General features: G+C 37.8%; 1 protein-coding gene across 1 annotated transcript in view; it reads right to left on the bottom strand.

The window, feature by feature from the left end:
* Positions 1–1,890: 1,890 nt before the first annotated feature.
* The window catches only part of Ttd14 (TRPL translocation defect 14), a 104,591-nt gene continuing 81,166 nt past the window's right edge, over positions 1,891–25,315 (bottom strand). The window contains exon 12 of the mRNA XM_070104235.1: positions 1,891–7,569. Coding sequence (XP_069960336.1) covers positions 7,244–7,569 — 326 coding nt within the window. The 3' untranslated portion in view covers positions 1,891–7,243. The remainder of the gene's footprint in view (positions 7,570–25,315) is intronic.

Raw genomic sequence — 25,315 nt, 5'->3', positions numbered from 1 at the left:
ATAGATAACGTTTTTTGACTCCACATATACCTCAACGCACCACTCACCTTTTTTCCCTCATCAATTCTATGATTAACCTCATCCTTCATAAATCTATCTGCCGACACGTCAACTCCCAAGTATCTGAAAACATTCACTTCTTCCATACTCCTCCTCCCCAATTTGATATCCAATTTTTCTTTATCTAAATCATTTGATACCCTCATCACCTTACTCTTTTCTATGTTCACTTTCAACTTTCTACCTTTACACACATTCTCAAACTCATCCACTAACCTTTGCAATTTTTCTTTAGAATCTCCCATAAGCACAGTATCATCAGCAAAAAGTAACTGTGTCAATTCCCATTTTGAATTTGATTCCCCATAATTTAATCCCACCCCTCTCCCGAACACCCTAGCATTTACTTCCTTTACAACCCCATCTATAAATATATTAAACAACCATGGTGACATTACACATCCCTGTCTAAGACCTACTTTTACCGGGAAGTATTGTGTAGTCAATAGACCAATCTAAGGATGCAGTGCTAGTGTGTGTGCAGCAGGTGTTTGTGATTATAGGAGGTAATAGGAATGACTGGTGGAATGAAGAGATAAAAAAAAGATAGTATATAAAAGTGATAAGTTGAATCACAGAGTATATGACACATTAAGTGGCATATTGAATCTGTAAAAAAGAAATTTGTCAGTGGGTATATAAAGGGTAATGTATTGCAGTATAATGGTGTTAACCCTTTTGCATGGGTATGAAGTTATGTTCAATAAATATTGCAGTGAGGAGGTTAGAGGCAAAGGAGATGTTTGAAGAAGGGTGTCAAACATATCTTTCAGAGGTAGAATCTTGAACATCCAGCAGGAATATGTAGGTTAGTCAAGAGTGGAGTCAGAGTGAATGGTATTTAAAATATGACATTCTGTTGGAGTGTGAGTATGGTAGTATTTATGAAGGGATTATCTAGACTTTAATTGGCAGTCTTAATAATTTGCCTGTAGAAAAATTCAGGTTACTACTGGGGGCATAAATATTAATCATTCAAGTGCAGACAGTTTAACTTCATCCCTAAATGCTAGTATTTACCTTGTTCATCTGCTGAAATATACTAGCTAAGTAATCCAACTTAGAAGACCAAGGTTTATTATTAAGCAAGATAGAATTTAAGAACATTGTCTTAGCTGAAGGTACATAACATTTCTTCTTACGATCATCATAATACAAGAGTACCTTGTCTCGTAAAAGTCATCTCACTTCCATGTGTACACATGGCTAGGATTGATGATTTTCCAAAGTTTTATAAAAATGAATAACTTTAGTGGTTTTTGTTTCATGTGATATAATATTTGCACATTTCTTCTAAGGTTATTTTAAATTATTTATTATTGTATTAACAGCTGAAGCTTCTAGCTTCAAAAGCTTTCTTTCTACTGTCAGTATATTAGTGTCAAATAGCATGTGCCGTCCTTACCTGCCCTTGACCATTACAAGTGAACCTAAGAACTTTCTGCAGTTTTTGGAAAATTTTGTAGTCTGAAGGTTTTGGGGAACCCCATTTAAAAACACTGGTCTACATATATTCATGCACAGGTTCTTCTATTTTCATGTTTGTTTACTTTTAAAAAATTACCTGTACTACATAAGGTATTGGTAAGCTGATGTCTTTCTGCACACTTATTTCTACATACACCTACCATCCGACTTACGACCGAGTTCGGTTCCGAGAAACCGGTCGTAAGTCGAAATGTTCGTAAGTCGAACTTTACTACTGAATATCAACAAAACATTTTCGTAATGACTATTTTATTGTTTTATTTTGGTATTTCATGTTTTACTTTACTTTTTATGCTGTTAGTACTGTATTTTATACTGTAAGGTTTAGGATAAACACTGTACAACACAAATAATTGTTTATTTCCCAGAAATTTGGCATAAAAAACACGGTCGTAAGTCGAGTGGTCGTAAGTCGAGCAGGTCGTAAGTCAGATGGTAGGTGTATACATTTTCATATATTACATGAACACCTACACTTACGTGTCTTGCAGTACAGTACTCTACTTCAAATTTTATCAATACAGTGGATCCCTGGTATTCGATGGCATCGGTATTCGATAAATCCGGTATTCAATGCATTATATTGCAAAAATTTTTCCTCGGTATTCGATTGAAAACCCGGTATTCGATACAATTTGTACGAGACCTGTCCACATGTGGCCTGAACTGCCCCTTGTGTGCCAGTGTTTACAAGCCAGCCAGTGTGCGCGCATCTAAGGATACATTCGGTACATTCCATATTATCCATATTATCACTGTGTTTGGTGCTTGTTTCTGCAAAATAAGTCACCATGGGCCCCAAGAAAGCTTCTAGTGCCAACCCTGTGGTAAAAAGGGTGAGAATTAGTATGGAAATTAAGAAAGATTTTGAAGGGTTTCGGGCTAACCCTGAGAAGCCTATACCAGTTGTGGAATACATTGTGCCTACTTCAAAAATTAAGGAAATGTGTGCACAGTGGGTTGAAGTGCAAACCTTTATGGATGAAAATCACCCTAACACAGCTATTACAATGACAATGTTGTGGCCCATTTTAGACAAATCGTAAAGGAACGGGAGGTACAGAGCTCTATGGACAGATTTGTTGTGCGACAGAGGTCCAGTGACTCTCAAGCTGGTCCTAGTGGCATTAAAAGAAGGGAAGTAACCCTGGAAAAGGACTTGCTACCTCAAGTCCTAATGGAAGGGGATTCCCCTTCTAAACACTAACACCTCTCCCCTCCTCCCATCCCATCATTCATCACCAGATCTTCATTAAAGGTAAGTGTCAATTATTTTATTGTTATTGTAATTATTCTATTGCATTAAACTTAATATTTCATGTAGTAAATTTTTTTTTTTCATACTTTTGGGTGTCTTGCACGGATTAATTTGATTTTCATTATTTCTTATGAGGAAAATTGATTCGGTTTTCGATATTATTGGTATTCAATGAGCTCTCAGGAACGGATTAATATCGAATACCGGGAGTCCACTGTAATGAATTACTGAGCCTCCACTAAATAAGTTCCTACCTATATTGATTGAACTTTGTATAGAAAGGGGTTTAGTTATAGGTAATACATATTTTAAGAAAAAGAGGATAAATAAGTATACAAGATATGATGTAGGGTGAAATGACAGTAGTTTGTTGGATTATGTATTGGTAGATAAAAGACTGTTGAGTAGACTTCAGGATGTACATGTTTATAGAGGGGCCACAGATATATCAGATCACTTTCAAGTTGTAGCTACACTGAGAGTAAAAGGTAGATGGGATACAAGGAGAATAGAAGCATCAGGGAAGAGAGAGGTGAAGGTTTATAAACTAAAAGAGGAGGCAGTTAGGGTAAGATATAAACAGCTATTGGAGGATAGATGGGCAAATGAGAGCATAGGCAATGGGGTCGAAGAGGTATGGGGTAGGTTTAAAAATGTAGTGTTAGAGTGTTCAGCAGAAGTTTGTGGTTACAGGAAAGTGGGTGCGGGAGGGAAGAGGAGCGATTGGTGGAATGATGATGTAAAGAGAGTAGTAAGGGAGAAAAAGTTAGCATATGAGAAGTTTTTACAAAGTAGAAGTGATGCAAGGAGGGAAGAGTATATGGAGAAAAAGAGAGAGGTTAAGAGAGTGGTGAAGCAATGTAAAAAGAGAGCAAATGAGAGAGTGGGTGAGATGTTATCAACAAATTTTGTTGAAAATTAAAAAAAGTTTTGGAGTGAGATTAACAAGTTAAGGAAGCCTAGAGAACAAATGGATTTGTCAGTTAAAAATAGGAGAGGAGAGTTATTAAATGGAGAGTTAGAGGTATTGGGAAGATGGAGGGAATATTTTGAGGAATTGTTAAATGTTGATGAAGATAGGGAAGCTGTGATTTCGTGTATAGGGCAAGGAGGAATAACATCTTGCAGGAGTGAGGAAGAGCCAGTTGTGAGTGTGGAGGAAGTTCGTGAGGCAGTAGGTAAAATGAAAGGGGGTAAGGCAGCCGGGATTGATGGGATAAAGATAGAAATGTTAAAAGCAGGTGGGGATATAGTTTTGGAGTGGTTGGTGCAATTATTTAATAAATGTATGGAAGAGGGTAAGGTACCTAGGGATTGGCAGAGAGCATGCATAGTTCCTTTGTATAAAGGCAAAGGGGATAAAAGAGAGTGCAAAAATTATAGGGGGATAAGTCTGTTGAGTATACCTGGTAAAGTGTATGGTAGAGTTATTATTGAAAGAATTAAGAGTAAGACGGAGAATAGGATAGCAGATGAACAAGGAGGCTTTAGGAAAGGTAGGGGGTGTGTGGACCAGGTGTTTACAGTGAAACATATAAGTGAACAGTATTTAGATAAGGCTAAAGAGGTCTTTGTGGCATTTATGGATTTGGAAAAGGCATATGACAGGGTGGATAGGGGGGCAATGTGGCAGATGTTGCAGGTGTATGGTGTAGGAGGTAGGTTACTGAAAGCAGTGAAGAGTTTTTACAAAGATAGTGAGGCTCAAGTTAGAGTATGTAGGAAAGAGGGAAATTATTTCCCAGTAAAAGTAGGCCTTAGACAAGGATGTGTGATGTCACCGTGGTTGTTTAATATATTTATAGATGGGGTTGTAAGAGAAGTGAATGCGAGGGTCTTGGCAAGAGGCGTGGAGTTAAAAGATAAAGAATCACACATAAAGTGGGAGTTGTCACAGTTGCTCTTTGCTGATGACACTGTGCTCTTGGGAGATTCTGAAGAGAAGTTGCAGAGATTGGTGGATGAATTTGGTAAGGTGTGCAAAAGAAGAAAATTAAAGGTGAATACAGGAAAGAGTAAGGTTATGAGGATAACAAAAAGATTAGGTGATGAAAGATTGGATATCAGATTGGAGGGAGAGAGTATGGAGGAGGTGAATGTATTCAGATATTTGGGAGTGGACGTGTCAGCGGATGGGTCTACGAAAGATGAAGTGAATCATAGAATTGATGAGGGGAAAAGGGTGAGTGGTGCACTTAGTAGTCTGTGGAGACAAAGAACTTTGTCCTTGGAGGCAAAGAGGGGAATGTATGAGAGTATAGTTTTACCAACGCTCTTATATGGGTGTGAAGCATGGGTGATGAATGTTGCAGCGAGAAGGCTGGAGGCAGTGGAGATGTCACGTCTGAGGGCAATGTGTGGTGTGAATATAATGCAGAGAATTCGTAGTTTGGAAGTTAGGAGGAGGTGCGGGATTACCAAAACTGTTGTCCAGAGGGCTGAGGAAGGGTTGTTGAAGTGGTTCGGACATGTAGAGAGAATGGAGCGAAACAGAATGACTTCAAGAGTGTATCAGTCTGTAGTGGAAGGAAGGCGGGGTAGGGGTCAGCCTAGGAAAGGTTGGAGGGAGGGGGTAAAGGAGGTTTTGTGTGCGAGGGGCTTGGACTTCCAGCAGGCATGCGTGAGCGTGTTTGATAGGAGTGAATGGAGACAAATGGTTTTTAATACTCGACGTGCTGTTGGAGTGTGAGCAAAGTAACATTTATGAAGGGGTTCAGGGAAACCGGCAGGCCGGACTTGAGTCCTGGAGATGGGAAGTACAGTGCCTGCACTCTGAAGGAGGGGTGTTAATGTTGCAGTTTAAAAACTGTAGTGTAAAGCACCCTTCTGGCAAGACAGTGATGGAGTGAATGATGGTGAAAGTTTTTCTTTTCTGGGCCACCCTGCCTTGGTGGGAATCGGCCAGTGTGATAATATATATATATAATATACTATAAATATGCCCATCAAGGGAGCAGCTTGATGTTTTGATATCTCGTCTTTAAAGACGAGAACACAATACTCCAGACAGAGCACGTTATATTAGAATAGCACTTGGGTTAGCTCATTCGGTTCCAGGAGCACAACTTAGAGTTCACTCTAAGGACTTAATGATAAGCAATTCTTTGTAAGGTCTTTACACATTGTTGTAAACTGATAAATAAGTGAGTACGATTTGACTTGTTTTCACAGTTAGTGGATGGAGGATTGAGCCTTCACCCATATGTTCAAGGGCCCACATGGGTTTAGTGCTCCACGTAAAAAAAAAATTTGCATGCTGATAATTAATATTTTTGTTTGAATTACTGCACATTGTAAAAGGCTGAAGGAAACAAATAAAAAAATTGATGATTAATTTAAAATTATGAGAATACTGTATTCAGTTCACCATTAAGCTTATAGAGAAAACTGAAAAGAATTTCATTAATTTAAAATATGCCCAAGTTTGCAACGAGACATTCGCACAGCTGCCTCCCAACCTGCATACTAAGCATAAATATAGGAGGCCCCCAACTTACATGCAAGTTGCATTCCTGGTTTTCCGGCATACAAACGAGTTTTATAGAAAAGAACAGTACAGTAGATGGCTATGTTACACACATGATTGTATCGAGACTTGGTGGTTGTAAAACAATGTTTCCGAGGTGCCTTGCTTGCAAATACACGTGTGTAACTTGATGCATTGGAAGATGGAAATGATCTATACACACATATGCACAACCCTGCATTGCAATGTTCAAATCTCTCAATATCAGTATATCAAGTTCTTAGTTTGTTTTGTTTTTTACTTTCAGTTGAAAGTTCTAAAGTAACTTAATAACTTATAGAATGTTGTACTTTTTTATTTTTAAATGTTTATGCTGTTAACCCTTAAATTGTACTTCATAATGATAGTTTTAGTTTTAAATGTAAAATGTCTTTATCTGTATTATTTTAACTTAAACAGTAGCTTGTTTATAATGATAATATAATTATTTAGGTGTATAATGTCATTAATTATATTATTTAACTTAAAACCTAGCATGAGACAGTCATTACAAGATATACAGTTAACTACATAGTTTAGTATGTACTTACATGAGTATTGCATAGCTATTATTACACTGCAGTATTTGTATACTGTATTTATCCGGCTTCATTTAGGTATCTTGATCACATCCCGCTCAAATTAAGTCTGTTCTTAATGTATCTTGTTCTTCATAGTTGATTTTCACGCACACACAAATGTTTGCAGTTTATCCACTTTCAAAGCAAAATTAAATTCCAATTCTTTTGTGGCCTTTCAATTGATTTTTCAAGGAATAATGATTCCTTGAGAATGAGACTGAAAGATAACGAAAGCTCTTCAAATTTAATTTCCCTTTCAAAGTGATTAAACTGCATATTAAGATATCACTTGTTTCTTGTGATCTTGTTTCACATAAATATTTATCATTAAATATAATACTAACAGGTCACTTAATGTTCTGGGATGTAAAAACCATTAGTCACTTTTACTGGGCCATTAACTACACTGATTGAAGATGGGATGTCAATACCTCTCGTGTCCATACTGATGCTGTCCTCAAGGCTGCTGATGGCTACTTTAGATGTGATGGGGAGTAGTTTCTTGGACATTGTCTCAAAATGGGTGGGAAGAATGGGGTTATATGGAGCTATTGACTCAAGGTGAGCATGATGCGAAGAGGATAGTTTGGATGAAGCAAGGAGGGGACTCTGCTGGTGCAGGTGCATGTCGAGCCCAGAACCAGGACAAGACCCACAGGCAGTCTCTTCAGCTTCCTCTGTTGGTGGTAATATATAGTGAGAACACTTTCCACAACAGACTACATGTTGTAGATAACAATAAGTATTTTACACATAATATTTTACTCACAAGATCTATACTGAAGTTATTTACTAGGATTATTATCCTAAATGGATATAAAAATGATGAAATTATAAGTTATATACTATTAATATAAAAAATAACATGATAGTTGCCTGCTATATTCCAAGAACAGGTTGTCAATTACATTATTCTGAACCTCATTTTTATGTAAACGGGTATGAAGGATAAAAGGACATATAAAATATAAGTATCAATAACTTGTTTATCATGCACTAAATAAATAATGGGAAGTTCCACAGTTACTATAGGACTTCCCGTCTATTTATTGTTCTACTTTTACACAAAATACCTTCACTGCACTTGTTCTTCAGTCATCCTTAGGTAATACAGTGGATCATCAGTTATCCTGTGCCTTTATGGTCAAGGTTGATCCAGATTTTCAGAAACCACGATAATCACAAATTTTTTTATGTCCTCTATTTTGCACATTTTGAGTATTATTTGTTTAGATGATAAATTGAGCAAGATCACTGGATTGGCAGATAATTAATGATGACTGAATTAACTGTAAAACTCTTGGATTTAAACACCTCATTTACAAACATATCCTACATCTCTTCCATCTACATTATCATCTCACACCACCAGTGGTGTTTCCCACCTTCACGAATGACCACAACACATTCTGTTCATGCATAAAAATAAATCACAACTAACTCATAAATTAGAGATCAGTGTTTAGACTGTCTGAATCCATCCTGGATCATTATTAAGCCTGATTCTATTTCAGTCTGCCAAAACATTAGTTCCTAATCTATTAGCTATGGGTATTTAAAGACTTGAATGTAATACTTGGGGAATCTGGCACAAGGTTCCATAGAGTCAAGGTAAGAAAGCTTATTTTGGTTCAAATAATCCAAACGTCAATTTACTTTAATTTTAACACCAGGTTGAAGTTTTTGGCTAAAGATTTTTCAGGGTAACTTTCATCCAGATGACTACATGGCAGTGGCAGTTGGCCTGAAATGCATTGAATACTAGCGGCTTTCTTTTGTGCCTACCAGTGTTTTATTACATGTAAACTACATATTTGTACCACATAAAAAATGAAAATTGTACTGCACTGCAAACAAGGTTAGCAAATGTCTGAGTAGCCTTCAGAATAAAATACCACTAAAGTGGTAACCTTTCCTCAGTGTCAATACTTATTGATAATGCCAGTCCTGAAAGTGGTATTTTATTAGAAAAATCTCATCTGTAGAATGAGGAACTTTGTGAAGTTTAATCATCAATTTGGTTATTAACGCAAATGTTTTTTTCCAGTCCTATTTCCAGGTACACTGTACTGTGTACATCACCCTATATTCCCTTTCAAGGGCCGGGGAGAAGGGTGCCTTGATACCTGGTGATTAACTCCTGATCCAAGGACCCTGATTATCACCCATTCCCATGATGCTGTATGCCCCCTATGGGTTTGGTGTTTTCCCATGATTATATATGTATATAGAGACTAAATTACTCATGCCTATTACCCCCACTTGCTTACAAAAGTAGCATCTTGGTGTGTCCACATTCATCTTTCATCCACGCCTTACCTCAGTTTTAAAAAAAAATATCTAAACATGCCATTTACAATCTAATAAAAATTACTAACATTGCTTTGAGAATTTACAAACTACAAGTTTAATGACTTATCTGTAAATGTATTACAGTGTTATATACAAATTAAATGAAAACGAAATTATTTTCTTGTTTATATGAATATTGGCTGTAAGGAAAAAAGGGAGTTAATGTTAGTTGATATTGATGCCAAAAATGCAAACTGTTCATTATGAAGAGAACCTAATTAATATAAAGTATGTAGATTATTTATTTCATAGCATTATTTTTTAGTCTTCATTGATTATAAATTCGTTTTATTCCTATTTTTGTAATGATATATTTTTGTGGTAGAAGTAGAGCCTCAGCTTCTCCAGATAATGTTTGTTAGTGTTAAGTGTACACTATCAATCAGGTTCTCGAGCAACACAACTATGTAAATGCAAGGCAGCAAGGCATGTGCACAAGCAGGTACTAAAAGTACTTGTTAACTTACCAGGAATGCATGCCAGTATGAGGGCCTGAGAGCTAGCCTTCCATGGTAGTTTCTTCAGCCACTAAACCCAAACCTCAGTTATTACATACCGTTGAAGCCTATTTTGGCCTTTACAAGTTGCTTAACTCAGCATTATACACAAAGCATTTCTACATACTGCAATATCCTCTTGAGAGGTTCAACCTCAGATGGAGAGAGAAACAAGAGATATCTATAACCCAGGGGTGAAAAAGAAAATTGTGTCTTTTTCATTATTTGCCAATTTTGTGCTAATTGTCTCCACCTCTATTACCCATGTGGGTTTAGTGCCTGATTGTTTTTAATGTAATAAAAATAATAATTCAGCAAATATGTAAAAGAACTTAGCTGGAGGTTGTAATAGACAGACAACCTACTACTCTTGTCTCTCTCCATGTATGTTTAAACCTCATTAACAAATATTTATCATATCTTCAACAGTCTTCTACTACTAGTGAAATATTCACAGAAGATTTAAATCTTCTGTGAATATTAATCTTATGCCAAAGCCTTTCTTAACTAAGTTGAGTTTGACAACTTGGTCAGGTAACGAGGCACAAAGCTTGACAACAGCATCAAATTAGATAATGTAAACACATTAATCTTGTTAATAAGAAACTTAAGTGTCTGGTAGTAATGGTGAGAAACAGTTATTAAGCATCTGTAGTTAGTAATGTGCACCACAGAGAGCAAATATTGATATAGTCATGCCAAATGCAAGCAATTTGCACTATATATATACGTATATATACGTGTATATATATATAACAATATATCATAATACACCTACCATCCGACTTACGACCGAGTTCGGTTCCGAGAAACCGGTCGTAAGTCGAAATGGTCGTAAGTCGAACTTTACTACTGAATATCAACAAAACATTTTTGTAATGACTTTATTTTATTGTTTTATTTTGGTATTTCGTGTTTTAATTTACTTTTTATGTTGTTAGTACTGTATTTTATACTGTAAGGTTTAGGATAAACTCTGTGTACAACACAAATAGTTGTTTATTTCCCAGAAATTTGGCATAAAAAACACGGTCGTAACTCGAGTGGTCGTAAGTCGAGCAGGTCGTAAGTCGGATGGTAGGTGTACCTAAATGATTATCAATGAATAAAGAGAAGAACAGGTAGTGTCTTGAAGTGTGGCCCTGGCATGGAGCAGGTCCAGTGCTTTACCACTGAGCTATGAGGCTTTCCATAGGAAGACTTCGGAAACGACTTCTATTCATATTTCCGTCAGCAGCCACCATCTGTGACCCTGATGCTTCTTCTCACAGCCACAGAAGCTTTCTCCCTTTTTTTTTTTCTATTACCACACAAGCCATTTTGTAACAAGATAGGGAGACCCCAATATAAAACAGTTCATTCACTGTCACATTATTAACTGTCCAGCCAGTTGTGCACAAATATCAAAATTCGTGTGATTCTCTGAGCTGCAGTACCTCTGCTCTTCTTTTCAGGTGCAGTCACTATACCAGCCAGTTGTTCTAAATCCTTTAATAGATATTTTCACACTCTTCGACAGTCTGTAAAATTCCAGCAGCCACTTGCCTCCATTTCCTGATCTACCAAGATCACATGTGCTTGCCAGACTCTCAAATCTTTACCACTCAATACCACTTTCACACAAACCTTTCAGCCCATGCTTGGACATCCTTTACACCTTCCATCCAAGCTTTTCATCAACTTATGCCAACCTTTCAAAACATTCAAGTCATCTCAACAACCTTACATCCATGACCTGAATTTACCATCTTATGCCGCCAAACCATCTAATTTATTTAATCCTTATTTTTTGCATCATATACATACATACTTCATACTGACCTTAGACACATCTTCACTCACAGTCTCTATCTTCCACTTTGCAGCAACATTCAAAGACTATTAGTAAAAATAACCCTAATTTTTATAAAGGTGGAGGGGTGAGCCAGTGGAAGGCCTCAGTCAGATGACCAAAAGCTCCAGCTGTGGGTCATCATATGACTAAGACCTATATTAGGCAATACTTGTCCTCTTTCCTGACAAACCTTACATAACCTAATCTAATTCAAAGACCATGCCTCACATAGATACAAAATGTTTATACCAAAACACTCATATACATTACCCATTTTGCATCCACTTAACAAGTTCCTTCACACAGAGTCAACAACATTCCTGTTGATTTCTTTTCCTTGTCTAGTCTGTGATTTAGCTCATCTGCTGACACATCTACATCAAATACAAATAAATATGTAATGTATCCATACAGTGTACAAGTATTTTTGTGTGCAATGAATTTGTGCATAAAGTAATGTAATATGAATATCCACAAACTTCTGATTAAACCAGTTGTAAATACAGTTGATTAGGATTAATAAAGTTATTATCTTAAGTTAACCCTCATTACGCTGGGCTTTATCACGGTATGAACGTCTAGCTTCTTGCAAGAAGTCAGTTTGAGCAAGGTTGTCACTGTACTAAGAACCTTCCCGGCACAAACTAGCAAAGGACACACTTATCCCATCTTCATTCTAGCTCAAACTTAGCTATTTAAATTTGAAGTAAAAACCTCATGTTTAAACAAGTTTACCCTTTGTCTAGGAAGGTGATGATGCTGGTAATGGGCTTTTGATCCAATCCAGCTGACCTATCCTCCTCTTCCATGCATCAAACTTAAATACCTCCTGTTCCCTAAATGCTATATGACCCCTATTGGAATGGCACTTCCCCTAATTACAATAAACATACAGTGGACCCCCGGTTAACGATATTTTTTCACTCCAGAAGTATGTTCAGGTGCCAGTACTGACCGAATTTGTTCCCATAAGGAATATTGTGAAGTAGATTAGTCCATTTCAGACCCCCAAACATACACGTACAAACGCACTTACATAAATACACTTGCATAATTGGTCGCATTCGGAGGTGATCGTTATGCGGGGGTCCACTCTAATACCAAAATTCAAAATTTGAAAATACTATTTCATAAAAGATTTTCAACATACCAGCCAAAGTTCATATATGGTCTCACTCAATGAGGAAAAAACATGCAGAGTTTGTAATAAGTCACGTACAGATGGTCTCCAACATACAATTACGTAAGTAGTTCCAGGAGTTTCAATGTACGACTGAGTAGCTCATATAGACAACAGTAAAATAGAGGATGGTTATGTCCTTCAAATTTTCCAGTGAATGGCTGTAAATCTTTTTCTCATTCCTGAGGCATTATTTGTAAATGAAGATGTTTGCAAACTGCAACATTTGTATGTTAGTGACCATATATATTGTATACATATGTATATACAGTGGTATCTCGAGTTTCGAACAGCTCCCAACTCGAACAATTACATAAGTGTATTTCTGTAAGTGCTTTTGTAAGTGTATTTTTGGGGGGTCTGAAATGGACTAATCTAATTTACTTATTCCTCATGGGAACAAATTCGCTCAGTATTGGCACTCGAACAGCCTTCTGGAATGAATTAAGTTCGTAACTCGAGGTACCACTGTATATAAATAGTAATACATACTATATACACACACATTATATAGCACATTCCTGCCTGGTTAATTATTTCAGTTTATAGGGCATATAAGAAATCACATGCTCAAAGATTTATGCACAGTACAAATGTTAAAGAGGCCTATTAGAACTGGCTTTAAAGTTGACTTTGATCCACATGGCAAGAAAACCCATAAAACATTAACCTGTTTATTGAGATGGGAGATGATCATTACATGTGTGTCATCAGTGAAGTGGGCTCTCACTGCTGTAATGTTTGCTACATATAAGACAATTTACCAAGAGTAAACAATATAAATACATGCCAAAATTTAGTCCCTATTTCAGCACTGTGAGCTTAGGACACATCAGCCTTCATAGTATGACAAAAGATTTCAGATACATTAAAAATTATCGAGTTTAGTCGATACAGTACAAATGTAAACAAGAAAAACCTATTCCAATAACAATTCATCATTCTGTACATAATGCTGCAGCCTCAGCTCACACTGCATAAGTATAAAAACACGGTACCAGATAAACAACACATGGTAAACATGTATGTTGCAAGAATTACACTGTAGCACACAGCTTGGACGAGCTTGATACATCGCTACACATTGTTGCTAGAGTTGAAGCTCACACCTGTGCCTGGCTTGTGTTGTGTTTTAAACTCACACCACTGCACCAATTAGTTTTACATGCAAACTACAGTAAACAATTTCAATACCTCTTCCTCTTTTTGCATTGTCAAAGAGTGCAAAGTTTCACATTTTAAACTGTATAGCAGAACTTTTCCCTTCAAGGGGACACTACTGTGATACAGGTGAAGTCTTGAGCCAAGGAATTCTAGCTACCCTCCTCTTCCTCTGATTAAAACTGATTATCTCCCATTTCCTATGTGCTGTAAAACTTAGACGTATGGGTTTAATAGATGTGCTGTGAAATGGTGAATTCTTTCAAACCACAGTACAGATGGGGTTTGAACTCGTGGTGAACTTGCCGCTAGTTCAAGCCCCACCCATACGGTGGTTTGTTTGCAACAGCATTATTACGATTTTGTGATTCACATGTTATTAATATTTCGCGAGTCGTAGTGAATTCTTTGACTGTGCAAAACAAAGGGGAGGTGAATATTTTTTTTTATAGAACTGTGATTATGCTCTAACAAACTAGTGATATTAAGATGGTGATGAAATGCTTTTCTTACAAAATATATATTTATATACAATGGTGACATATATGAAGCTTACAGAGCTTGCAGCAGTGTGAAGTTAGCTGGGGTTTAATTTAACCACTTACCATCTCAAAAATACAATAAAATATATACAGGATTCCCTAGCTTTATGCTGCTTCATTGTATGTCAAGTCATTATTATGCAAGTACCTATTTCAATTGGTAATTGTGTGTGTGCAATATATGTTTGCCATATGCAATCAGTGCTGGGTGCAAAGCATATTTGAAGATTCTTATTATGCAGAATTGTTGATGGCTTGATGGTGTTTAGTAGTTACTGTGGACTTGCAACATTGTTGCATCATGCCAGGGTCACCTGTACAGTACTTGAAATTAAATATACAATACTGTACTTGAGACTAGAAAGTTTATATTGAATACTAGTTGTAAAATGCAAATTGAAACTCATTGAGGTGGATTCACTTTCTACTTTGTGTTGGGCTGGATATTGTTTCTCACAAGTCCTACAATATTTGTGTTACTGTAAACTCTGTTCCTTCAGGGAGGGGACCCCTTGATGCTGCTCAAGGGCTCTTGATCTGTGGAACTGGAGCTACCATTTCACTGTAGGTCTAATTTGGCTACCTGCTAGTTTCTAAATGGTGTCTGACCCCCTACTTCTTTACAGCTTCCCCATCAATACAGTAAAAGGAGAGATTACATATAACCAACAAGGTGGTACAGATAAATACAGAATAACTTTTTTTGAGGCAATATTGTACCTGTAGTCAGGAAAATGAGATCACCGTGCAAAACAATTGAAAATAGACGATCTTAACAGTGCAGAACAAGCCACATGGGGATGGAAATATTTAGCTAAATATTTCCATCTCCAGGTGGCTTGTTTGAGATCACTGTATGAATGGTAAGCAGCCAGAACATTGTATACATTTAATAACCTCTGGTAAGACAGTTTAGTGTAAATGATGGTGAAAGTGTTTCTTTTTCTGGTCATTGTCTCGGTGGGAGAAGGCCAGCGTGTTATTAAAAAAAAATATATGTAATGTTTATTGCCCTTGTAGCCTTAATTTAAGCTTAAGCTTGCCTGAATTGCTCTGCATAACCATGGGCTTTTTACATGCATTCAAGTATCACCTATTCCTGCATAAATAATCTTATCATGGGAAATTAATGTTGATTTTGATTAGCGTACTCTTGTTTTTGTAATAAAAATAAGGCTAAGCATTTTGCTGAGCTTAAGGCTCCTTATTTCTGTTCAATGGTATTTTGTGTGGAGATTAGCAAATTATTTAGCCCTTCACCTATTACAAAAACAAAACCACTTCACTGATGGTTCACATGAACACACCAGGAACATTACAGCTGTAGCTGCAGTGCTACTGATGATTCACGTGAACATTCCAGGAACATTACAGCTGTAGCTGCAGTGCTACTGATGATTCACGTGAACATTCCAGGAACATTACAGCTGTAGCTGCAGTGCTACTGATGATTCAAGTGAACATCCAGGAACATTACAGCTGTAGCTGCAGTGCTACTGATGATTCACGTGAACATTCCAGGAACACTAGAGCCGCAGCTGCAGTGCTCCCTGGCTACTTACCACTCATGTCATCATCTCAATTCTTCAAAGACTCACCATCTTGTATAAATATATTTGTTCATTATTTTGTATTGACTTGGAAAAAGAAAGGCTGTTATGCAAGCAGAATGTTGCCTCAATAAAAGTTTTGTTCTACATTTACATCTGTTTCAACTAACATAATAAAATATAATGTAATCCTAAATTGTTTATAATCATCTCATTCTAGCTAGAGTCGTTTCCTTGAACGAATCTACCTGGACTTCCTTCTCATTTCTGCAACATTGCAAGCTCCTGAAGATGTGCTGATTTGCACCTTAACATCACATATAATGCCTACCCTCACCCACCAGGATATAAGTTAAAATATAAAACACTTTAGCAAAATTTGAAATCTAATAATTATAATAATTAACATCTCTCAGTGAAGTAGATTTCAAGTTATCCAACAAGACAAACTGTAAAAATATAATATTCAAATTTTGGAAAATAAGCCTATATTATTTGTTGGCTCCACTGGGAAGTGTAAAAGAATTCTTCCTCCGTAAGCCAAGCTTGTTGTAAGAGGAGACTAAAATGCCGAGAGAAAGAGGCTAGTAACCTCTTCTGTATAAATTACTAAATTTAAAATGAAAAACTTTTTTTTTTTTTTTAGGTCACCCTGCCTCGGTGGGATATGACCGGTGCATTAAAAAAAAAAAAAAAAAAATCGTAGGGTGAGGTCCATAAAAGTGTCAGTCAAGATGATGTTATCAAGTCTGTGAACTTAGTATCGAGTACATTCTTCACTCTCCTAACACACACACATATTCCTCCAAAGAATCGATACAAAACAGCAGAATTTAGATGAGAGCAATGAAAAAAATCTTTGATATAGATTACTTACTAATGTTGGCTCGTGTAAACATTTACGTATCTTTTATAACAGACTGTGTAAGTCTTTTGAGCGTATTCATTACTTTGTTACTCCTGCAGTACTCACGGTAACTCGTACTTTCATCGCCCTTCTACAAATTTTCATACTTTAAGATTTTTTCCATGACAAAATTTTATCAAGCAATTTTGAATTTTTATTTCTATTTGGAAAATTATTTTCCTAGGAAAGTACATGCACCAAAATATACAATTATTCCTATATTGCTATGAACTTAAGAGGAGATAAACAAGTTATTGAGTCACAAATCAGCCAAGGAAGGTTCCTTGATGTTGGTCAGGGGCTCTTGATTTAGGGAATTGGATCTGTGCTCCAGTTCCCCGAATTAAGCCTGAATGCCTTCCACATCCCCCCCCCCCCCGGCGCTGTATAATCCTCCGGGTTTAGCGCTTCCCCCTCGATTTTAATAATAATAATAATGGAGAGCAGAGTCCTTGTTACAGTGGCAGGATAACAGTCTTTATTTAAGCCCTGTGATGCACCTGGGCTTTCCTTGTCAGGGTTGCCACTCAAATTACCCAAACATGGGAGAAAGAAACTTATGACAATGTTTTGGTTCGACTTGGACTATTAACTAGTTAATGGTGCGGGTTATTTGTGTACTGGCACTTAAGATTAATCTGTACGTCTACTTCTCTTTTTCTAATCTTTGAGTCTGCCTGCCCTGCAGTTGTGGTTCATTGCTAGGCAACAAATTTCTTTGATCGAGTTTTAGTGTTTGTTCTCTTCCTCGAGTTCAACAAGGAGTTCATTTTAAATATATAACTCCCATTGTTTATTAAATGATCAATATATGCTAGTATCCTTCAGAGGTCTTAGAAACAGTCACAGGGCCAAAATGGCACAACATACCCTCCAGTGCCTGCTTGACCCTAGCTAATAATCAGCAGATTGATTTAACAGCCATTACTGAAACTAAATTTCACCTCTATCCACTCATTAAAGAAACATGGTACTGATCGATCTGTCACAGTTGCAGGTGCAGGCACAACTCTCCTGCAAGAAGAATCTAGGAGTATGTGGGTGTCTCTACATAACAGATGGGAGAAATGCTCCGTTACTTTCTGCAGTCTTTGCCACTTTGGCAAGGAGAGCCGCAGCCAGTACAGTCCAAGGCACTGAGACCATAAATCCTTCACCACAAAAAAGTAGTCTGCTCAGAGAATATAATTTTTGCCTGCTAAATACAGTGGACCCCCGGTTAACAATATTTTTTCACTCCAGAAGTATGTTCAGGTGCCAGTACTGACCGAATTTGTTCCCATAAGAAATATTGTGAAGTAGATTAGTCCATTTCAGACCCCCAAACATACACGTACAAACGCACTTACATAAATACACTTACATAATTGGTCGCATTCGGAGGTAATCGTTATGCGGGGGTCCACTGTATAATTAGTTAGAGGAAAAATGTGCTGTTTCAGTAATGCATCATTACGGAAATGAATGGTATAAAATACCGTCACAATGGCAATATAAACACAAATGCAGTATAATGTGATCCTTTATTGACTACGTTTCGCCCACACAGTGGGCTTTTTCAAGTCACAAACAGTAGTTCTGTTTGTGACTTGAAAAAGCCCACTGTGTGGGCGAAACGTAGTCAATAAAGGATCACATTATACTGCATTTGTGTTTATATTGCCAATGCATCATTACAACATGAATATTTAAAACACTAAATTTCCAGTTGTCAATTTTTTTTAATTTATTGGCTCCTCTTTAGATATTAAAGAAATTTTGCCATCCTTCATTATTGATACGTTTATATTGCTGTTACATTATAAAACAGTCCTAGAGTGAAAGTATATTTACATACCTAAACTATTTCTTTTACAAGGCGTAATTATTTCTAACAACACAATTTTCTTATAAATTTGAAATCTTCTCAAAATATAGTTTATGCAGGTGAAAATGCATCTCCAGGACCATATGTATTATAATACAATCATCATTTCACTTGCTTATAATATGAAGTTTAGTGTGAGGGTGACTGATTCTTTATACTAAGATAGCGATTAACACTTGCAAGTTAGTGTGGAAGTAAGATGCATGACTTCTTGTATCAAACTTAAAATAAAAATTAACAATGCCAGTCTACATAATGATATAACTGCAGATGTTGTTGTATGTACGTATTTACATATTTGCAGTTGCAGGGGTAGCTTTCTGTGTGTGTGTGTACTCACCTAATTGTACTCACCTAATTGTGGTTGCAGGGGTCGAGACTCGGCTCCTGGCCCCGCCTCTTCACTGATCGCTACTAGGTCCTCTCTCTGCTTCCTGAGCTTTGTCATACTTCTTCTTAAAACTATGTATGGTTCCTGCCTCCACTACTTCACTTGCTAGGCTATTCCACTTCCTGACGACTCTATGACTGAAGAAATACTTCCTAACGTCCCTGTGACTCGTCTGAGTCTTCAGCTTCCAGTTGTGACCCCTTGTTCCTGTGTCCCCTCTCTGGAACATCCTATCTCTGTCCACCTTGTCTATTCCTCGCAGTATCTTGTATGTCGTTATCATGTCTCCCCTGACCCTTCTGTCCTCCAGTGTCGCCAGTTCGAGTTCCCTCAACCTTTCCTCGTACGACATTCCCCTGAGCTCTGGGACTAGCCTTGTTGCAAACCTTTGTACTTTCTCTAACTTCTTGACGTGCTTGACCAGGTGTGGGTTCCAGACTGGTGCTGCATACTCCAATATGGGCCTAACATACACAGTGTACAGTGTCTTGAACGATTCCTTATTAAGGTATCGGAACGCTATTCTCAGGTTTGCCAGGCGCCCGTATGCTGCAGCAGTTATTTGGTTGATGTGTGCCTCTGGTGACGTGCTCAGTGTGTGTGTGTGTGTGTGTGTGTGTGTGTGTACTCACCTAATTGTGGTTGCAGGGGTCGAGACTCAGCTCCTGGCCCCGCCTCTTCACTGATCGCTACTGGGTCCTCTCTCTCTCTCTGCTTCCTGAGCTTTGTCATACCTCTTCTTAAAACTATGTATGGTTCCTGCCTCCACTACTTCACTTGCTAGGCTATTCCACTTGCTGACAACTCTATGACTGAAGAAATACTTCCTAACGTCCCTGTGACTCGTCTGAGTCTTCAGCTTCCAGTTGTGACCCCTTGTCCCTGTGTCCCCTCTCTGGAACATCCTATCTCTGTCCACCTTGTCTATTCCCCGCAGTATCTTGTATGTCGTTATCATGTCTCCCCTGACCCTTCTGTCCTCCAGTGTCGTCAGTTCGATTTCCCTTAACCTTTCCTCGTACGACATTCCCTAAAGCTCTGGAACTAGCCTTGTTGCAAACCTTTGTACTTTCTCTAACTTCTTGACGTGTTTGACCAGGTGTGGGTTCCAGACTGGTGCTGCATACTCCAGTATGGGCCTAACATACACAGTGTACAGTGTCTTGAACGATTCCTTATTAAGGTATCGGAACGCTATTCTCAGGTTTGCCAGGCGCCCGTATGCTGCAGCAGTTATTTGGTTGATGTGTGCCTCCGGTGATGTGCTCGGTGTTATGGTCACCCCAAGGTCTTTCTCCCTGAGTGAGGTCTGTAGTCTTTGTCCACCTAGCCTATACAGTACTCTGTCTGCGGTCTTCTTTGCCCCTCCCCAATCTTCATGACTTTGCATTTGGCTGGATTGAATTCGAGAAGCCAGTTACTGGACCACATGTCCAGCCTGTCCAGGTCTCTTTGCAGTCCTGCCTCATCCTCGTCCGATTTAATTCTTCTCATCAACTTCACGTCATCTGCGAACAGGGACACTTCAGAGTCTATTCCTTCCATCATGTCGTTCACATATATCAAAAATAGTAGCACTGGTCCTAGAACTGACCCCTGTGGGACCCCGCTCGTAACAGGCGCCCACTGTGATACCTCTTCACGTACCATGACTCGTTGCTGCCTCCCTGTCAGGTATTCCCTTATCCATTGCAGTGCCCTCCCTTTTACATGCACCTGATCCTCCAGCTTCTGCACTAATCTCTTGTGGGGAACTGTGTCAAAGGCCTTCCTGCAGTCTAGGAAAATGCAATCTACCCACCCCTCTCTCTCGTGTCTTACTTCTGTTACCTTGTCATAAAACTCCAGGAGGTTTGTGATACAGGATTTGCCTTCCATGAGCCCATGCTGGTTTTCATTTATAATCTTGTTCCTTTCCAGGTGTTCGACCACTCTCCTCCTGATAATCTTCTCCATGACTCTGCACACAATACATGTCAGAGACACACACACACACAGGTGTGTGTGTGTGTGTGTGTGTGTGTGTGTGTGTGTGTGTGTGTGTGTGTGTGTGTGTGTGTGTGTGTGTGTGTGTGTGCGTGCATGCGTGCATGCGTGCATGCGTGCGCGCATATGCACGCAATTACTGTTCCTACTTCTAATTACTCTCCATGGGGAAGTGGAACAGAATTTTTCCTCTGTAAGCCATGCATGTTGTAAGAGGTGACTAAAATGCCGGGAGCAAGGGGCTGGAACCCCTTTTCCTGTATACATTGCTAAAGTTAAAAAGAGAAACTTTTGTTTTTCTTATTGCATCACCCTGTCTTGGTGGAAGTAGAGCCAAGTTTGTGACCTGTCTTTATTAATTTGTTCATTATATAATGTTGTGTGTGTGCATGTGTGTAAGAGTGGGTGAAACTACAGCATTGTACGGAAGTTAGTATAGCTTTATACCTGTACATAAAAATGCTACAGTGAAACATTTGGATAACTAATTCTAAATGATCTTTTTGATAAGTCTGGAAGTGTGATGGATTCTGCTGCTGTGAATTGTCTGGTACAGTAATGAATATGCAAAGATAGTGTTTGTAATGAATCTTGTGAAACCAGTATGATGCTACTAAACAATAAAAAAAGACAATACCATGACTGGAATAATACACAAATAACCAGCACATAAGAGAGTGAAACTTATGATAAAGTTTCGGTCTGAATAGTTAACGGTCCAAGTTGGATTAAAACGTGATCATAAGTTTCAGTGTCCTACATGCGATTATTTGTGTACTATGCTACTAGTCATGTTATGACCGTGGCTCCCTTCAAGGCTGGAGAAGGGGGCATTACACTGATGATGGCAAAGGTCTCTTGATTTAAGATATCCAAGCAACCTTACTCTTCCTTGGATCAAACCTGATTACCCCTTCTTCCTCGAGTGCCATATGACCAATATGGATCTAGAACCTCCCCGTGAACATAATAAAATAATAATTATAAGGCAATGGTTTCAAGTCATGGATAAGGTAATTCATGCAATAAATAAGGATGATTAATGCTGTGATTAAGGCACAAAATGGTAACTGTCATCAATAATGCAAATAATTTTTAATTTTGCCTACTCAAAATAGTACAATTTTTATTGAAGTCTGCAGTCAGAGAACCCATTAAACAAATTAGTTTGCAACAGAAGTTAGTAAAATATTAACTCATAAATGGTCCAAGCAGATCTACATTCACATGTGTAGTGCTTCAAAAGTAGATCTATTTTTTTTTACATATTTTCAATTATAACAAAGAAAAAAAAAAAAAAAAAAAAAGATCAAAGTTTTTTTTCACATTTTCAAATGTAAAAAAAAAAAAAAATCTACTTTTTTTACATACTTTCAAATGTTGAAAAAACGTATATATACGTTTGGACCGTTTACGGGTTAACATAAGTTGTTTACTAATGGAGAAAACGTGCTGTTTTATGTATTATATAAGAGTACTTTCAGGATCAGATATGTACAAGTACCATAGGTTTGTGATCTTTATAAGAATGCACAACTAAAGATAAACATAACTTCTTGACTCCAAAATCAGATACACAGTCATTTTATCTTTATCCAGTTCTATATACAGTGGACCCCCGGTTTACGATATTTTTTCATTCCAGAAGTATGTTCAGGTGCCAGTACTGACCGAATTTGTTCCCATAAGGAATATTGTGAAGTAGATTAGTCCATTTCAGACCCCCAAACATACACATACAAACACACTTACATAAATACACTTGTAAAGTAAAAGGACACAAGTGCAACTAATGTGACATTTATTGTGGCAACGTTTTGCTCTCCAGGAGCTTTATCAAGCTTGATGGCTTGATAAAGCTCCTGGAGAGCGAAACGTTGCCACAATAAATGTCACATTAGTTGCACTTGTGTCCTTTTACTTTACATATTGTCGGTAATTCTACCAACTTTATTACACACATAAATACACTTACATAATTTGTTGCATTGGGAGGTGATTGTAAAGCGGGGGTCCACTGTAGTACAGAAAGACTGACTCTACAGTTGAGGTTCCCAATCTGTGGTGTGTGTGCACTCACCTGGGGTGCATACACCCCTAGAAGGCTCAAGATGGCATTTCAGGGGTGTGACAAAAAGCCCTAATGAAAATCACAATTCTGTTTATTTTACCAAAAACTTTTCTAATTGCTCAATTTATATTTGCATTTTACGTTTATTTGTTTTTTTCGAGTTCCATTTGTTCCCCCACAGTACTGCATTTGGTTCCTAGGTGTGCGGGACATAGAAATGGTTAGGAACAATTATCTTTGTTTTGGTCTGAAGTATTGAAAATATCTTAATAATTTTTAATGACTAATTAATCTATTTCAAAAATTATCAAGACCTTAATAGAAATGTGACATGGTAAACTAACAATTGCTCTATGCAACTGTCAATGTCGAAGAGCATATGCATCACTGATATGCTGCTTCATAATTAAACAAGATATCTTATTAATATCTTGCAGTAATGCCAAATAGCTAAGTTTTCCAGCCACAGAGATATAATCATACCTAGTTACAACTGTTTAAGCAGGGTTCCCATTCAATGCAAGAAAGTCTCCCACTCAGTGAGGTTACGGACATCGAGTCTTCGGCTCGGTGCAAACGCAAAATACAAATTTCTCAAAGATCAACTACATGGGTTCAGGAATGGTAGATCATGCTTAACAAACCTTGTAAAGACATGGTAAGATATTAGACATGACAGAGGAGAAGGGAAAGCATATTCCTAGAGTAAGAGAACCTTCATTACTCTGCCACACACAAGCCTTGTTTACAAACTGCAGAAGCAAGCTCATGAAAAAAATATAATAGTTCTAGCATTGACTCAAAAATATTCAAATAACAGGAACACTGGGTAATACAAAGGCACCCAAGCAAGCCTTTAGTAAGACAAAAAATTTTATCCAAGGAGAACTTTAAAGCCCAGTGAATAAATGTTTTCTCTCAAGGGAGATTCTTTGATGCAAGTGAGGAGGTTTAGATTCAAGTTATTCCACCTGACTTTTCTTTCTTGGATTGAACCCGGTTGCCTCCCATTTCCCCATGTGCTGTGTGACCCCTTGCTGGTTTAGCACTCTCCCATGAAAGTAAATACATGTAATAATAATAATTTACTTTCATTGGGACTGCTATACCAAGAGGGCTAAGTTCCTTGTTAGTCGAGGGTAATTATGCAATATCTCACAAACTAGAGCCAATTTGAAAAATCTAGTGTCATTTTCGAATTTAGCAACCCCAAAATATCCTAAATACCTTCAAATATCTTTGGTAATGAATTTTTGGTTGTTGTTGACCAGTGTATAACTAATAAGAATTTGTTCTGCTTTACACATCTAAGTATCAAGTATCACCAATATTTGCTGGCACTGCTTTACAACCATAACAAACATTGTTACACTCAGAGTTGACACATCACAACGGATGCGTTACTAGAAAGACCACTAACGATTGCTACTCTACCCCACAGTCCTAGTGTATATATCATAAATGACTCACTAACTGGAGTATACTCCTACATACAAGAGGTCCAAACTTACGAACAATTTACATTCCTGAATTTTCAACTTAAAAATGAGTTGCTTGTACACATGTAATAGTACAAAGGATATGGTTATGTTTTGTACATGTTGGTTCTGACTCACAAGTTGTAAAACTACAGTGGACCCCCGGTTAACGATATTTTTTCACTCCAGAAGTATGTTCAGGTGCCAGTACTGACCGAATTTGTTCCCATAAGGAATATTGTGAAGTAGATTAGTCCATTTCAGACCCCCAAACATACACGTACAAATGCACTTACATAAATACACTTACATAATTGGTCACATTCGGAGGTAATCGTTATGCGGGGGTCCACTGTATTTGATTCCTTAGTGCCCACTTTAGTGAGTGCTGATAAGTGTAACCTGGGGTGTTTGTAAGTGTTGACAGGTGTAACCTGGGGTGTTTGTAAGTGTTGACAGGTGTAACCTGGGGTGTTTGTAAGTGTTGACAGGTGTAACCTGGGGTGTTTGTAAGTGTTGACAGGTGTAACCTGGGGTGTTTGTAAGTGTTGACAGGTGTAACCTGGGGTGTTTGTAAGTGTTGACAGGTGTAACCTGGGGTGTTTGT

This window comes from Cherax quadricarinatus, chromosome 89 (genome assembly GCF_038502225.1).
Source record: "Cherax quadricarinatus isolate ZL_2023a chromosome 89, ASM3850222v1, whole genome shotgun sequence".
Classification (NCBI taxonomy): Eukaryota; Metazoa; Arthropoda; class Malacostraca; order Decapoda; family Parastacidae; genus Cherax; species Cherax quadricarinatus.
The sequence above is the reverse complement of the archived record's forward strand: the minus strand, read 5'-3'. Positions and strand labels throughout refer to the sequence as shown.